A 15575-nucleotide genomic window follows, 5' to 3' on the forward strand; every position below is an offset into this window, starting at 1 on the left:
ACAGCTTCCTAAGACTGGTGTACATCCATCCTCAACAGCAGTTAGCAGCATGATGACTGGATTTCTCATCTCTAGATATCCTGGCGGTAAATGAGTTAGGGATCCCTTGTCAATATGTGTTCAAATACCACCTCCTTTGAGTTGTTAATTCTAGTTACCAGAGGGAGAAGACGGGACATTTATTTACCATCTGCTGTAGCCCAGGCACTGCACCGGATGCCCTTTGTGCTGAATCTTCATTTCTTCCACCCCCTCCTCACCCCTATGTCCTGGTCAATTTCTTACCATGGAGGGGAGGGTCCCCATCTCCATGCTTGGGACCACTTTGGTTCCTAAGGACTTTCAGCCTCTGGAAATGAGACAATGTTATAGTGCACTTGGCAAGTGTCAATGTGGAAGATGAGATCATTTTTCCATGGCAGCTACATCTAAAAGGCATTGCATTCCTTTGAACTTGAAGATATTGTAACACTTTAGCCCACACTGTCTCTGTTCATTCAGTGGACTAAATGTTACTTCATTCGGGAATTAAGTAGGTGGTTCTTGCAGGGAGTAATTCTCAAAATTCTAGGCTGGATAGTTAGATCTATTTCTTTCATCACAGCTTTTTTCTTTTCATTTATGAAAGTAGTATATGTGTCTTACAGATATTTTCGAAATGCAGTAAAGTGTTAGTACTCTAAAAACATGATGACATATAATGAGTTAGAATGTTTTGAGCCAGGCACTTGACATACATTATGTCATGCAACCCTCACGTTAAACTTGGGAGGGTGAGTGTTATTATTCCCATTTTAGCAATGGGTAAACTGAATCATGGAGAGGCAAAGAAATTTGTTTTAAGATTACACCGCTGAAATGTTTTAACCCTAAGCTGCCTGTCTCCAAAGCCCGTGTCCCTGTATGTAATGCTATTGATGGGGATGGGGATGGGGAGAAGGATGAGGGGAATAATGGTCATAATCCCACTACCCAGAGTCAAAGCTGCAACACTGGGATGGTACCTTTTAGTCTTACTTCACACATACATTTTTTTTTTATTCAGTTATAATTACACTATATATGCTGTTTCAAATGCTGCTTTTTCTCCTTTGGCATTATGTGATGAGCAAGTGGGTTTATAATGATGTGGGAAAGTGTCCCATGCAATTCAGAGGGACTGTTCCAGAAAGCAGCATCAACCTGACAGAAGGCACTTTCAGCTAGAGACAGGCCAGCTCTATCAATGGTCCAAGGGGACATGGGAGTGGGAAAAACCAGAACCCTTCAGTGACGCTTTCCCTTTGTCCTGTCATCTCCTCCCAGGTGCCTGCAGCCCCCAGAGGCTGCTGAACTGGATGCTGGCCTTGGCTTGCCAAAGAGGGCATCTGGGGGTGGTGAAGCTCCTGGTCCTGACACACGGGGCCGACCCGGAAAGCTACGCTGTCAGGAAGAACGAGTTTCCTGTCATTGTGCGCTTGCCCCTCTATGCAGCCATCAAGTCAGGTGGGTCCCCCAGCCAATCCTGCCCATGGGAAGCCTCAAAGTTTCCAGATGTGGGATGGTGGCTTCACCCTCACTTATAGCTCTTAAAGAGCCTGTATGGAGACATTTGAAAATTCCATTATTTGCCTCTTTTTCAAGATGTCTGCACCTTCCCTCATTTGCCCCACTCACCCCTGCAAGGGGATTTCAGTGACAGGGACCAACTGTGGCAAATGGGACTGTAGTAGGAGGCACACCACAGGTCAGGGTCCCACAAAAAGTCTCTCACTAACAGGAATTTGACGCCTCAAGGGAAGTAGTAGAGGAGCTCTACCAGCACAACTACCCTTTGCGTTCCCATTTCACATATTAGCGTCCGCCATTTTGGACAGCTGTGCCACACTCTACATATGAATGACCTTAGCTTCCCATTTTCTGTCCTTTAGGAAATGAAGACATCGCCATATTCCTGCTTCGGCATGGGGCCTTCTTCTGTTCCTACATCTTATTGGACAGTCCTGACCCCAGCAAACATCTCCTCAGGAAGTACTTCATTGAGGCTAGCACCTTGTCCAGCAACTGTCCGGGAAAAATGGTGAGTTGTCCCTGCCTATGGATGAATGGATAAAGAAGAAGTGGTACATATATATGATCGGATACTTTTCAGTCACAAGAAAGAGGGACATCCTGCCATTTTCAACTAGATGGATAGACTTTGAGGACGTTGTGCTAAATGAAATGAGTCAGACGCAGAAAGGCAAATACTGTATGATCTTATTTATGTGAGGAATCAGAAAAAGCCAAACTCATAGAAACTCAGAGTAGATGCTTTGCCGGGAGCTGGAGGGTGCAGAAAATGCAGAGATGTTGGTCACACTGTATAAACTTCACTTATGAGACAAAGAAGTTCTGCAGATCTAATATACAGCTTTGTGATTACAGTTAATAATACTGTATCATATACTTGAAAGTTGCTGAAAGAGTAAATCCTAAATGTTCCACCCCAGAAAAGAAATGATGATTAGGTGACATGATACAGGTGTCAGTTAACACTATGGTGGTAATCATTTTGCAACATATAAGTGTATTAAGTCAAGTTGTACACCTTCAACTTGCCCAATATTATATGTCAATTATATCTGAATTAAACTGGAAAAACATGCAGAATGTGGTTTTAGTTAGTTTTCCATTGTAATAACAAAAAATCATGTTGCGTTACTTCCATTAACATCAATTTGGCTTTTTATTTTTTTTTAATGTTTATTTATTTATTTTGAGAGAGAGAGAGAGAGAGAGAGAGAGAGAACAAGTAGGGGAGGGGCAGAGAGAATCCCAAGTGGGCTCCACACTGACAGTGTGGAGCCCAACTGGGGGCTCGATCCCACGAACCATAAGACCATGACCTGAGCTGAAATCAAGGGTTGGATGCTTAACTGACTGAGCCACCCAGGTGCCCCCAATTTGGCTTTTTAAATCTAGCACTCTAGATCAGTCAATGTGGCTAAAAGCCATTCTTTTAAATACATGCCTGAGATGCTTAGGTGGCAGTTAAGGTCAGTTAAGGTCAGTTAAGCATCTGACTCTTGATATTGGCGCAGGTCATGATCTCACAATTTGTGAGATCAGGTACCACATCAGGCTCTGCGCGGACAGTGCAGAGCCTGCTTGAGATTCTCTCTCTCTCTCTCTGCCCCTCCCCCACTCGCTCTGTCTCTCTCTCTCTCCCTCAAAATAAATACATAAATAAGCATACATAAATAAATAATCAAACAAACAAATAAATAAATGTATCGAGTAAATGTAGCTTAGTTGCCTCCGCCCTTTTCCTGTTGGTGGACATTTGGGTTATTTCTCCGTTTTGCCCCTTGTAATACAGCCTGGTTTTCTAGGATATTTGCTTCTGTAGATCTAAATCCTAAAAGTGGATCACTTTCTCAAAAACCTATGGGGATTCACACTTTCACCAACATTATATGGGCAATCTCTGTTCCCTTGGCTCTAGATATCCAGAAGCCTTTTAATTTTCATCAGTCTGTTGGATGAAAATGTGAGCTCCTTGTTTTTTTGTTTGTTTGTTTGTGTGAATTTTTTTAATGTTTATTTACTTTTGAGAGAGAGAGACAGAGCATGAGCAGGGGAGGGGCAGAGAGAGAAGGGACACAGACTGTGAAGCAGGCTCCAGGCTCTGAGCTGTCAGCACAGAGCCTGTCGTGGGGCTTGAAATCACGGACCATGAGACCATGACCTGAGCCGAAGTCAGATGCTTTACTGACTGAGCCACCCAGGCGCCCCTGAGAGCTCCTTGTTTTACTGGCCACGCTATTATTATTAACAATATCAGACATCTTGTCATATCTTTATGAACTATTTGCATTTCCCCTCATTCACATTAGTTGCTTGTTACTATTTGTTGATTATTTTCCTAAAGGGTTGGTCATCTCTTCTCATCTTGGAGGACCTTTTGTATATCAGATTTTAAACGTTTTTTAATCATACATATTGCCAATATTTTCTCCAATTCCTTATTTTTCTTTTTTGTCTGTTATCTTTTGTGATAACAAAGATACAAGAATATGTAATCAGGTATGTCTTTTTCTTATGGCATCTGGGTTATATAAGAAAGTCATTCCCACCTCAATTTTATATAAATATTCTCCTCCTGGGGCATCTTGTAATATTTTTATTCTTTTATTTTTTATATTTTAAGCTTTAATTTTTGTGATATGTATTTGTATGTGTGGTATGAGGGAGGGAATCTAGCTTTCACCTTTGCTAGATGGATGTTCAGTTATTCCAGCACAATCTTTTAAATAGAACTTCCTTTTCCTTCTGAATTGAGATGTCACCATGGCTATTTTCCCCAGGATCTATCTGTATGGATTTTGGGATTCTCTGTACTGGTCCACTGGCCTGTTAATCTATTTCTAGGTAAATGCCATACTTTTTTGATAATAGACATTTTTTTTTTTTAGTCTTACAGCCTATTAATGCATATTTTCTACTTGCTATTTGGGTTTTTTCTTTGAAAATATATTGACTGTTATTACACATTTGTTCTTCCATTTTGTGCATTTCCAGCAATGACTCTGTGTAGCTTTTATGTTCTTTAATGAGATTTTGAATTTTATTTTATATTTTTATTTTTCATACTTTAAAAAGATTTTATAGTTTTATTCATAAAGAACCTGGACCTGTCTTGTTTATTGCTTTTCCCACTATTTGAATAAAATACAATTCTTTTCCATGTCTGTTTTCAACCTGATGTTACTGATATGGAGGAAAGCTCTTTTGTTTATTTATGTTTAATCCAGTCCCTTTGCCAACTTCTCTTATTAATTCTAAGTTTTTAGAAGAGTTCTTGAAACTTTTAGGCATGTGATTAAGTTATCTGCAAATTCCAAATAGGTTTGTCTCTCCTTCTCTAATATTTATATAATGCATTTTATTTCATGTCCTGTGGTATCACTAGAAATGTCAAAAGTTGAATCATCATGATAGAGATGCATCTCTCTTGTTCCTGATTTTAAAGGTCTTGTCCTGAGCAATCTATAGGCATTTGCTGTAGATTTTTGGTATATAGACTGTTGTTATATTTGGGTAGTTTCCATATCTTTTTTTCTGCTTAAGAGTTTTTATTATAAGGGAAGATTGCGGGATTTTGTCAAATTCCTTTTTGGAATTTTTGGCAGCTATTGATACATTCATGAAACTTTTCTACTTTAATTTGTTGATGTAACAAATGATGATGATAAATTTCCCTTTTCATTTATGATGTTGGACAGTTTTACTTTACTTTTTCTCTTTTAAACTTAGGGGCGCCTGGGTGGCTCAGTCGGTTGGGCGTCCAACTTTGGCTCAGTCATGATCTCGCGGTCCGTGAGTTCGAGCCCCACATCGGGCTCTGGGCTGACAGCTCAGAGCGTGGAGCCTGTTTCGGATTCTGTGTCTCCCTCTCTCTGTGACCCTCCCCTGCTCATGCTCTGTCTCTATCTGTCTCAAAACTAAATAAATGTTAAAAAAAAAAAAAAATTAAACTTAATCAGACCAGCCAGGGATTTATATGTTTTAGTGGTTTTGTCAAAGGACTTGCTAGATTTATATATGTATGTATGTATGTATGTATGTATGTATTTAATGGTTTGTTTGTTTCTTATTAATTTTATCTTTATACTAAAATCATCACATCTCCCTCTTTGAATACTGAGTGTTTGTCTTTGAGTATTTTGGGTATTGCGGTGTGAGATTTCCTGGGCTAATCCAGGCTCCAGACTTCACTGCTCTAGGACCTTCATATGGTAACTTTACTTCTCTGTTTTGTTTCCTTATCTGAAAGATAAGAAAGATAAAGAGAGATAAAGTATCTGTCTCAGAGGGATGCTTGACAGTTAAATGTGGTAATATTTGTAACATTCTAAAAACAATGCCTGGCACATGATAAGTACCTAATAGAAAATAGCTATTATTATTGGAGTTCTTTTTTAGATTTACTAAGTTAAATACTTCAGTCTTTTTTTCCCCCTAATTTTAGCTTGTCATTTGCATTATTCAAATATTTTGTGTGCTATCAATTTGTGCTGGCTTTCTTTATCAGAATCTGAAATATACACATGGATGTACACATAAACATTTATAAAATACATGTTTATGTATTATGTGTATATATGTATTTCCTGCTTCTGATTTTTTTTTCTACCTTGTCACATGGTTCTATAAGTTTTTGCTTCATATGCCTGGTTTATGGCTTTAGGACCCATTTTGACTTATTTCATTATGTCAAATAACCGCTTTAATCCTGTTCATGCTTCTATCATTAAAATTGGGATTGTCTGCTCTTCACATGGCCCCAGGACATTATTTTTTTTTTTTGAATCAACCTTTTATAAGTTTTCCCAGACATTTATCTTCAGTTTTTTGATTGTCTTAGGTGTATTTTATAAACAGCATTTAGTTTTTAATCCCATCTGAGAGTGTGTCTTTCAGGAATCCACTCAATTCACATTTATGTGGTACCTGTCATACTGACTTATTACTCCCATCTTTTTATATTCTATTCATCGCTATTTCCTTTTAACTGGTCCCTTATTTGCTGGTTTTGTAGTTTTTAAAGAATACCAGGGGTGCCTGGCTGGCTCAGTCATTAGAGCATGCAACTTTTGATCTTGGGGTTGTGAGCTCCAGCCCCACACTGGGTGTAGAGATTACGTAAAAATAAAATTTTTGAAAATAAATAAATAACATAAAGAGTACCAATATTCTTATCAATAGTAAATGTACAATAAATGTTAAAGATTAACCTCATGTTGTAAAGGAAATAGTGACCATCCAGCCTCTACCTTTATATTGTCCTTGGTGTTTTTCCCAACACCTTCTTACCCTATTTGATCCCTACAACACCTTGGTATGAACTGCAGGGATATAATCTGTTTTCCAGATAAAAATATTATGGTTTAGAGACATTCTGTTACTTGTCCAAGGACAGCAAATACTAAGCAGTAATACTCAGACCAGAACCTGAGTCTTCTGAACTCAGGGCTTTTCCCATTTCTTGATTCCTGAACTGTACCTCCCAAGTTCATCAGCGGTTATCATATTTCTCTGTACATGGACTCCCTGGGAACTTCTAAGAATCCCAGTGCTCCTGTCATACCCTACACTGATTGAATCTGAATCGTGGGTGGGACCTGCATCAGTTTAGTGTAAAACATTCCCCAGGTGATTCCAGTGTGCCCCCAAGCTTGAGAGCCAGTGACTTTGATTTTCTTGGCTAAAGGTTAAAAGCAGAAATGGTTGGCATCTATATCTGCCATCTTTTCCAGGGTAAATCCTGCTACGTTTGCCAAGATAGTCATAGAGCATAAAAGTCATTATTGCATGTTAGAAGGAGTAGACAAAGAAAAGACAATGTCACTTTTCTTCTCCGTGGCCCAGAAGAGAAAATGAACTTTACAGTGCAGACTGAGTCATAAGGATTTTTTGGGCTTCCCCAAAACAGGTGGTATTTTGATTATTCACGTGAATTTCAAAGGCAAGTGCCTTTGTGTCTGGCAGTGGGTGTGTCGGGCTGCCTGTGATCTCTAACCTATGATAGCACATTCCTTCCGTGCTTCTGGCAGAGGAAAGGGAGGCAGGCACAGTCCAGAGGGACCCAGCAATCAGGAAGGATGACTCAGGAGCCAGAGGTAAGTGCTGCTACCTTTCCAGGTGAGCAGTGGGTCTGAACTGGCATTTTGGGCTCAGAATATTAGGCAAGAGCCATTGTTACAAGGGTGCTTTGCTGCCATGGATGCACGGCCTGAAAACTACCTTGCCTTTGCTGGTGTTCGCAGCAGTGACCTTGCAGAAGTAGTCCTCTTGTTTTCTGTGCCTTTATGCTCTGCCTCCTCCACCAGCTGGTGGGTATTTTGTGTATAATCACTGCCTCTGTGGAAGCCAGAGCCAGTGAAGGTTCAGAGCCTTCCTGCGTGCCTTCGGGTCAGACTGCCAGAACCTGCTTCTGCCCACAAATGGGGAAGTGCAGAAAAGTCCACATTGATTTTCCACTGGCAACAGCAGGTTGCTTAGGTTGTGTTGGTGTTTGGCGAGGAAGGTCCCAGAACCCACACCACGTGGTCTGGACATACTTTTAGAAGAGCAAACACAAAGCCAAGTCGGACCTGGCCGGAGCTGTTTCCTGGCTCTGGTTTGCTGGCCCCCCTCTTGAAAGCTGCCAAACCCTTGCCTGAAAGTTTAACGAGACGGCCTGTGTTCATGGCAGAGGTCCTGTCAATGTTTGCTTTGTTGCCATGAGAAATAGCAACATTTGGCATGCCCAGAAAGGAACAGGAAAACTCAGAAATGCCAGGAAAGGCCTGAGCAGGTCCTGGAATAGCCATGATGTTTGTCTCCATTCAAGCAGTTAGCAGGCCTGGCAATAGGGCTTTCTGGGGCTGCTCTGAGTATTGCAAGTAGACAAGAACTGGAATTAATCTTGAGGCAACCCAATGGAGAAATTGTTAATTTCCTTCTAAAAGTCTCTAATGGTTTTAAATTGGGCAGCTCGCCTAGAGAGGAACATTGGTTATCATTTACCATCATCATCATCTTCGTCATCATCATCACTTTTTGGATCAGCTCTGGCTTATGTGCCTTAAAAATTCCTGGTGGCCCACCATTCAGATGCCTGTGTCTGTGCCCAGGAACAAACGTTCTGGCTGCACATTTTCCGAGCTGAAGCAGCTCTTCTCCATCCACGTGATCTGGGGCGGGAGGGGTAGGGGTGGGGGTGGTGTCCAAGGATTTGTGTTTGCAGGATGCTCAGAAAGGATAGGAAGCAGCAAATATGGCCTCTTGGCTGTTGCTGGGGCCTTCATGAGTGGCTGACGGATTGACTGACAGGTCGGGCGAGAGCACCTGAAATCCCATGGGAAAGCAGCCTTTTCTTTCTTCTTTTTTTTAATGTTTATTTATTTTTGAGAGAGAGAGCGAGACAGTGTGAGTGGGGGAGGGGCAGAGACAGAGGGAGACACAGAATCCAAAGCAGGCTCCAGGCTCCAAGCTGTCTGCACAGAGCCCGATGAGGGGCTCAAACCCACGAACCGTGAGATCATGATCCAAGCTGAAGTCGGAAGTTTAACCAACTGAGCCACCCAGATGCTCCATGCAAGAAGCCTTTTCTGAGGGACACTGAGTCCTCTGGGGAACACCCTTGTCTTGGGTTAGGCCTACTGCTTGATGCAAAGAGTTTTTATTCAAGAGCTTTATGCTCTCCAGGGGCATCTGGGTGGCTCAGTCAGTTAAGCATCCGACTTTGGTTCAGGTCATGATCTCGGGGTTCATGAGTTTGAGCCCCACGTTGGGCTCTGTGCTGACAGCTCAGAGCCTGGAGCCTGCTTCAGATTCTGTGTCTCCCTCTCTCTCTGCTCCTCCCCCACTCTCTCTCTCTCTCTCTCTCTCTCTCTCTCTCTCTCTCAAAAATAAGTATTAAAAAAAAAGAGTTTTATGCTTTCCAGAGTATTTCGACGTATGCACATTCCCACCTTCTTAGACCCTCACACCCTCCTCACAGCTGGCAGTGTAACAGGTGTAGGAACTGGTGTCCCCAGAATTCAGTCTCTGGAGGAGCAGCACCCCAGCGGGTAGGAGGCGGCTCTGGGAGCAGACTCACCACCCGGGGCCTGCCCTTCTCACCACTTGCTTGTGTGAGAGGAAGAGAAAGCCTTTCACCAGCCCCTCGAAAAGTCACGAACTCAGACCTCAGGACTGTTACGGCCTCTGTCCATCAATTCGACCTTTCTTGTGCTTTCGTGAGGAATTTAGCTGATGATTCTACACATGTCTGTCTTCTCCAGTTTCCAAATACTGAATCTTTCCCTGCCCTCATGCCTTCCTTCTCCAGACGCTTTCTGGCTATACCATCCATGCTGTTAGTTCTTCTTAGAACTTGAAATAGGGTAGTGAGGTTATACAGTAGAGGAAGTGAGCAAGGACACAGGATAACCTTTCAAGGAGGCTTTTGTGACAGACTTCCTCCCAGATCTTAAACCATGATATGAAACAGCAGTGAAAGAAACCACTTGTATTTAGTTAAAATGAAGAAACTGATGAATAAAACAGAGATGCAGAAATATTAAAACTATGATTTGAGCTTAAATGACAAACTGGAAAACACAGTAAGGAAAGAGTGCAAAGAAACAGTATCAGATGTGGTTGCTATGGTGGGTATCAGTATATAGACAATTACATCTGTAGCGATGCAAATACACTTCAGACAGGTGAGTTAAACACTGGAAACCCATCAGAATATATTTTTACAAGGGCATTTATCCCAGTTGTGAAAGAGAGATGATTACATTACCAAGTTTTTTACAAATATAAAGGTACATCGCCAGAAATCAGATGAGTGATTTATATATTAAAGCCAAACACTTATAGGAAAATATAATTTTGAAAAGAAATATAAAAAAGAGAGCAATAGAAGATTTTTGAAAAAAAAAACTGACCAAAACTTAAATTCAAAATAGATCATTGGTAGAATGTACATGGCAGGCGATAACTGAATTTAATTCAGCCAGTGTTTATAGATCACCTGCTACGTGCTCGGGACTCAGGGGTAACCAAGCCAGAACCATGGCCCTTGCCACCACATTGCTCATAAATTCTGTTGAGTAAGAAATTGAGAGAAATTAAGGATTAATTTACATATAAGAAAACACAGGCAGCAAATCATGGCATGGATACATACATAAATTCAATGATAATTATAGAAAGTTGAATTAAAGCAACTTAAAAGAACTGACAGAAACCTGTTAAACTAGCAAAAATAAATATTAATGCTGAGTAAGACACTTGGCGGGGTCATAGAGAAATAGGCACACCAAGGCCTTACTGCTGGCACTGTAAATCTATTCCGTATGTGTGCAAAGTTATTGGCATCATGTGACAAAACCCATAAAACTCTTTCTCCCAGTGAACTGTTCTGAATTTGTCATTTCCTTTCTGAGAGATACCTCTAGGACATAATTTAAAAGGAAAAAAAGCTATTCCCACAAACGTGGTCAACACCCTGCTATTTATAATAAGAAGAAATTAGGGGAAGGGAAAAAAACGTCCAGCAGCAGGCGAAATTGTACCATTCGTGCAGGGTGGATACCACATAGCCAGGAAGAAGCATGCCTGTCTCCCCAGCACTTAGCACACACTGTTCCTTGACCCTAGGACACCCTTCAAATCGTAACCCCCACACAACATCCTCAGGAAGCCTTCCTTGATCCACAGGCCTGGTCAGATCCCCTTATGTCTCTCAGAGCTTCCTGTCCATTGTATTCACAGCACTTAACAAGGTTTGAGATTGTCTGGATGACATTATTGTATAATGTCAGCTCTGCCATCTGACTGGAAGCTTCTCAAAAGCAGGGGAGTTAGCCAATTTGCTTTGTGTTTGACCCCCAGTGTAGGGCCTGGGAAAGATGAACAGATGGTTGCATGCGTGAATGGATGGATGGATGGACAGATAGATGGATGGATGGATGGATGGATGGATGGATGGATGGATGGATGGACGGATGGATGGATGAAATTTTATAGATGCAGTAACCTCCCATTTACATAAGACTTCATAGCTGACAACTTTGGCAGACGTTCTGCTTTATTCCCCTATACAGTCCTGGAAGGTAGAAATTTTTGTCTTTGTTTAAAAGTTGAGGAAGGGACGCCTGGGTGACTCAGTCAGTTAAGCCTCCAACTTCAGCTCAGGTCACGATCTCTTGGCTCGTGAGTTTGAGCCCCGCATCGGGCTCTGTGCTGACATCTCGGAGCCTGGAGCCTGCTTTGGATTCTGTGTCTCCCTCCCTCTCTGCCCCCTCCCCTACTTGTGCTCTGTCTCCTTCTGTCTCTGAAAAATAAATAAATGTTAAAAAAAAATTTTTAAGTTGAAGAAGCAAAGGTTTGCTCAATAATAAGCTAAATAGTTTAGTTAACTGCAGACATTTTATTTCTTGTGTTCCCCCTCCCCCCGCCCCTTCTCAAATAGATGTTGGCAAAATTAACTTGGAACTAGTGACGGAATATTTCTTGTAAGCTTCCCATTTTTAAAAGGAATGACTGAAATACTACAGGGGAAAAAAAAAACACACAGTGAATGTTTAAAGAAAAAAAAAAGCCCTTCTCTTTATTTTAAAAAATTTAGTGAAGAAAAAGTGATAAATTTTATTAAACACTTTTTGGCGTTCAGATACTCTTAACTATGGAGAACAAACTGAGGGTTACCAGAGGGGAGGTGACTGGGTGGATGGGTGAAGTAGGTGATGGGGATTGAGGGGTGCACTTGTCCTGATGTGCTCTGAGTAATATACAGAATTGCCGAATCACTGTATTGTACACCTGAACTGATATAACACTGTACGTTAGCTACATTGGAATTTTTAAAAATTAATAAAAAAATAAAAGTTAAAACTTTGGGATAAAATACTAAAAAAGACACATACTGAATTAGGAAACTTTGGGCAGTGAGCCACTAGTTATTTTCCTTATTTGTTTGTCTTATGTACATGATTTTGTTTTTTCTCTGTTTATGTCACTTTGAGAATTTCTATCTTTGAAAGTGAATCTGCAATTTCAACATCTTTATTTGGTTTGTTACCTGTGGCCAAGGACAACACCTTCCATAACTTAAACATTGTTTTTACACGGTTGTCAGATGATCATTTTCATTCTCAGATTATTAAAAGTACATTTAAACTTTTTTTTATTTAGTCTTTTGTTATTGACTTTATTATTATTATTTCAAAGACCCTTGAATTCGCTTTATTTATCTTGGCTTTATTATCTTCCTTGTCTTCACTTCATTCTGGTTTTTCTGTGCTTGTTCTAATTTTCCTGTTTGTTTGGCTTTATTATCTTCCTTGTCTTCACTTCATTCTGGTTTTTCTGTGCTTGTTCTAATTTTCCTGTTTTTCTACGCTTAGTCTAATTGGTCTAATTTTCCTGTTTTCTTTTAGCTTTCTAACTTGGGTGGGGCTGGTTTACAATGTTTCACTTTTTCTTTTTGCAATTCTGATCAGAGTTGTGCATTTTCTTTTTCATTACTTCTAATGTTTTTGTTGTTCTAAAAATAGATTCTGTTGTGACTTGGTTTCTCTCTGCCACACACGCATTACTTAAAAGGGCGTGTTTTCATGTTCAAAGAATTGGCCACCTTCTAATCCTGCCTCCATCCTTGGTTCTACCTGTACTTTGCCGTGGTCTTGAGACAAGATACTATCTTCTGTCTCAAGAGATGTTTGCCTCTCCCTGCTCCCTTTTTTCCTTTTCCTTTTTCCTATTTACTTTTCCTTCACACTCAGAATTTAATCAGTAAATGTGCACCTTCCTATTTGAACACAAAACTCATTCTCCTGCCTCCTACCATTGGTGTCTCCCATTTTTATGGCGGTGTGTACCTGTGGAATTCCTCGCTTCATTTTTTGCTTAGTGGATCTGTCCTAGTCTGCTGGTACTTTTCTTCAATTTTCATTAGTTTTTCTTTTCCCTTTTGCCCTGGGTTGGAGCACAAAGACTTAGCATGGCTGTATTTTGGGGTGGGGGTTGTTCGGGTATCTTTATTACTCTCAGGAAGCCTTGGTTATTTCTCGTCATGCCTTTGAAACAGTGTCAGCTTTTCCACAGCCATGGGAACATGGTGGTATGGTAGGATGGGACCAGACAGAGCACTGGGCACCTGCATCGCCATCCTGGTTCTGTTACCTTTGAGCAGATCTCCCTGAGCTTCTTTACGGACAAATGGTGCCTGACCTTACAAGGTTACTGTGAGAGTCAGCCGAAAGAGTGGGCAGGAAAGTCGGTACGTGCATCGCAGAGAGTCACCAAGAATGTGTCATCCTGTGATCCTAGCTCGACTTCCAGACGGTTTCCCTACAGTCTGACCTTGAGTGTGCCCTTGGAGGCAGCAGACAGTTCCGTGTATACTGTTGAACATGCCATCATTGGTTTGCTTGTAAGTTATTTTGGTACTTCTGTGTCCCATTGATCTGGTTTCTATGGTAATATTTCCTTGTGTTTGTTTGTCTTGAATGATATTGGCAGCGAACCACTATACTAATTCTGATATTGCAGCATTTTGAGCAGACATGCTTTTTCAGAACAGATTACATTGTTTTTCCTCAGTCATTTCATTAACTGCCTCATAAAATTAATCTTCCTCCTGAGTTTGAAAAGAAGGCTGACCTCCCCTTTCTCTTTATCTGTCCCTTCCTTTACTCCCTGTAGTTATTCTCAGGTCCCTTTTGAAACGCTCCTTTACACTATGGAGCCCTCCCAGGCTTTTTGCTAATTTCATGACCGATCTTGCTGTCCTTTCCCTTACCTTTTTATCATATTTCTAATCTACTTATCTCAATAGGCATCCTTTTGGACTTCAAGAATCTCTGTTTCTTTGTTTTCCTTTTTTAATATGTGGGCCTCTGTTGATGGGATGTTCCAAGATCTCAGGTCTTGACTTCTGTAGTCTTCGTTTCACTTGTTATCTTCTATATCACTGCTACCGTAACAAAGTACCAAAAACTGGTTGTTGAGAAATGTGTTGTCTCAAGTTCTGAAGGTCAGAAGTCTGACATCAAGATGTCAGCAGCAGGACTATGTTCCCTCTCAGCTCCAGGGGAGGGTCCTTCCTTGCCTCTTCCTAACTTCTGGTGGTAGCTGGCAGTCTGCGACTTTCCTTGGCTTGTAAACCCGTCACCCCAGCAACGTGCCATTTTCCCCTGCACGTCTTTGCACCGTCCTCTCTCTGCATGTATCTGCCTTTGTGACTCAGTCTCCCCTTTTCAGAAGGACACCAGTCAGTCATATTAGATGAGGACCCGCCTTAATAACCTCATTCTAACTTAATTATCTCTGTAAAGACCCTGTTTCCAATGAAGCTCACATTTGGAGGTACTGGGGATTGGGGCTTCAACGTATCTTTTATGGGGAACGCAGTTCAGCTCATAACACCATCCTTGTGGCCGCCGCTCTGTTGCCCTTGACCTGGGTCCACCACTCGTGCCCACTTTGTGTGCATGGGCAGACATCCAGTGTCCTGCTCATCTTTACATGCTGAATGTTCCCTCTCTTCTCAAGAGCCCTACACTCTGGCAGGGACTTGAGCGGCAGGGGTTTGGAAGGTCTCACATGGAGCGTTCCCCCTGGGGATGATGAGGCAGGCACAGACGGTTCTTATGTGTCATAGCCCTCACGCGCACGAGGAGGCTGGGACAGAGCTGCCGTCCCCAACATGCTGGTCCTCTGTCCAGCCAAACCCTTGTCATCCATGACCTCCTCTCACAGTCGGGCTTCCCAGAGAACATTTGCAGGCATCTTCACTTTTAGGGTTTCTTTGGGTTTATTCCTCAAGCTTTTTAGCAATTCAGTTCTGTTTAGATTAGACCCATTGGTTTTGTGGCCTCCGCAGCGGTCTGGTTGCCCTGACTGCTCCTTTCCCTATCAGAAAGTTGTTCCTGTCTTTCTGGCTGATTCAACAAGGAGAAGACCCCTCTGCCATCATCCCAGGAATTTTCGCTTAATCATAGAAAGAAGGGCTTGAGTTTTATGTTGGCCAAGGATTCACAAATACATTTTAGAAGATTCTATTTATCCTGCAT

At 41.5% G+C, this 15575-nt stretch overlaps 1 protein-coding gene across 4 annotated transcripts in view; it reads left to right on the plus strand.

Annotated features, from left to right (window-relative positions):
* The window catches only part of LRRK1 (leucine rich repeat kinase 1), a 148997-nt gene that overhangs the window by 56578 nt on the left and 76844 nt on the right, over positions 1-15575 (plus strand). For all 4 annotated transcript variants that reach the window (XR_006218453.1, XM_042988215.1, XM_042988214.1 and 1 more), the window contains exons 5-6: positions 1306-1485; positions 1911-2059. Coding sequence is in view for 3 of the 4 variants with exons in the window: in XM_042988215.1 (XP_042844149.1) it covers positions 1306-1485; positions 1911-2059 (329 nt within the window). In the remaining variant the exon portion in view is untranslated. The remainder of the gene's footprint in view (positions 1-1305; positions 1486-1910; positions 2060-15575) is intronic.

The sequence above is a fragment of the Panthera tigris genome, chromosome B3, assembly GCF_018350195.1.
Source record: "Panthera tigris isolate Pti1 chromosome B3, P.tigris_Pti1_mat1.1, whole genome shotgun sequence".
Taxonomy (NCBI): Eukaryota; Metazoa; Chordata; class Mammalia; order Carnivora; family Felidae; genus Panthera; species Panthera tigris.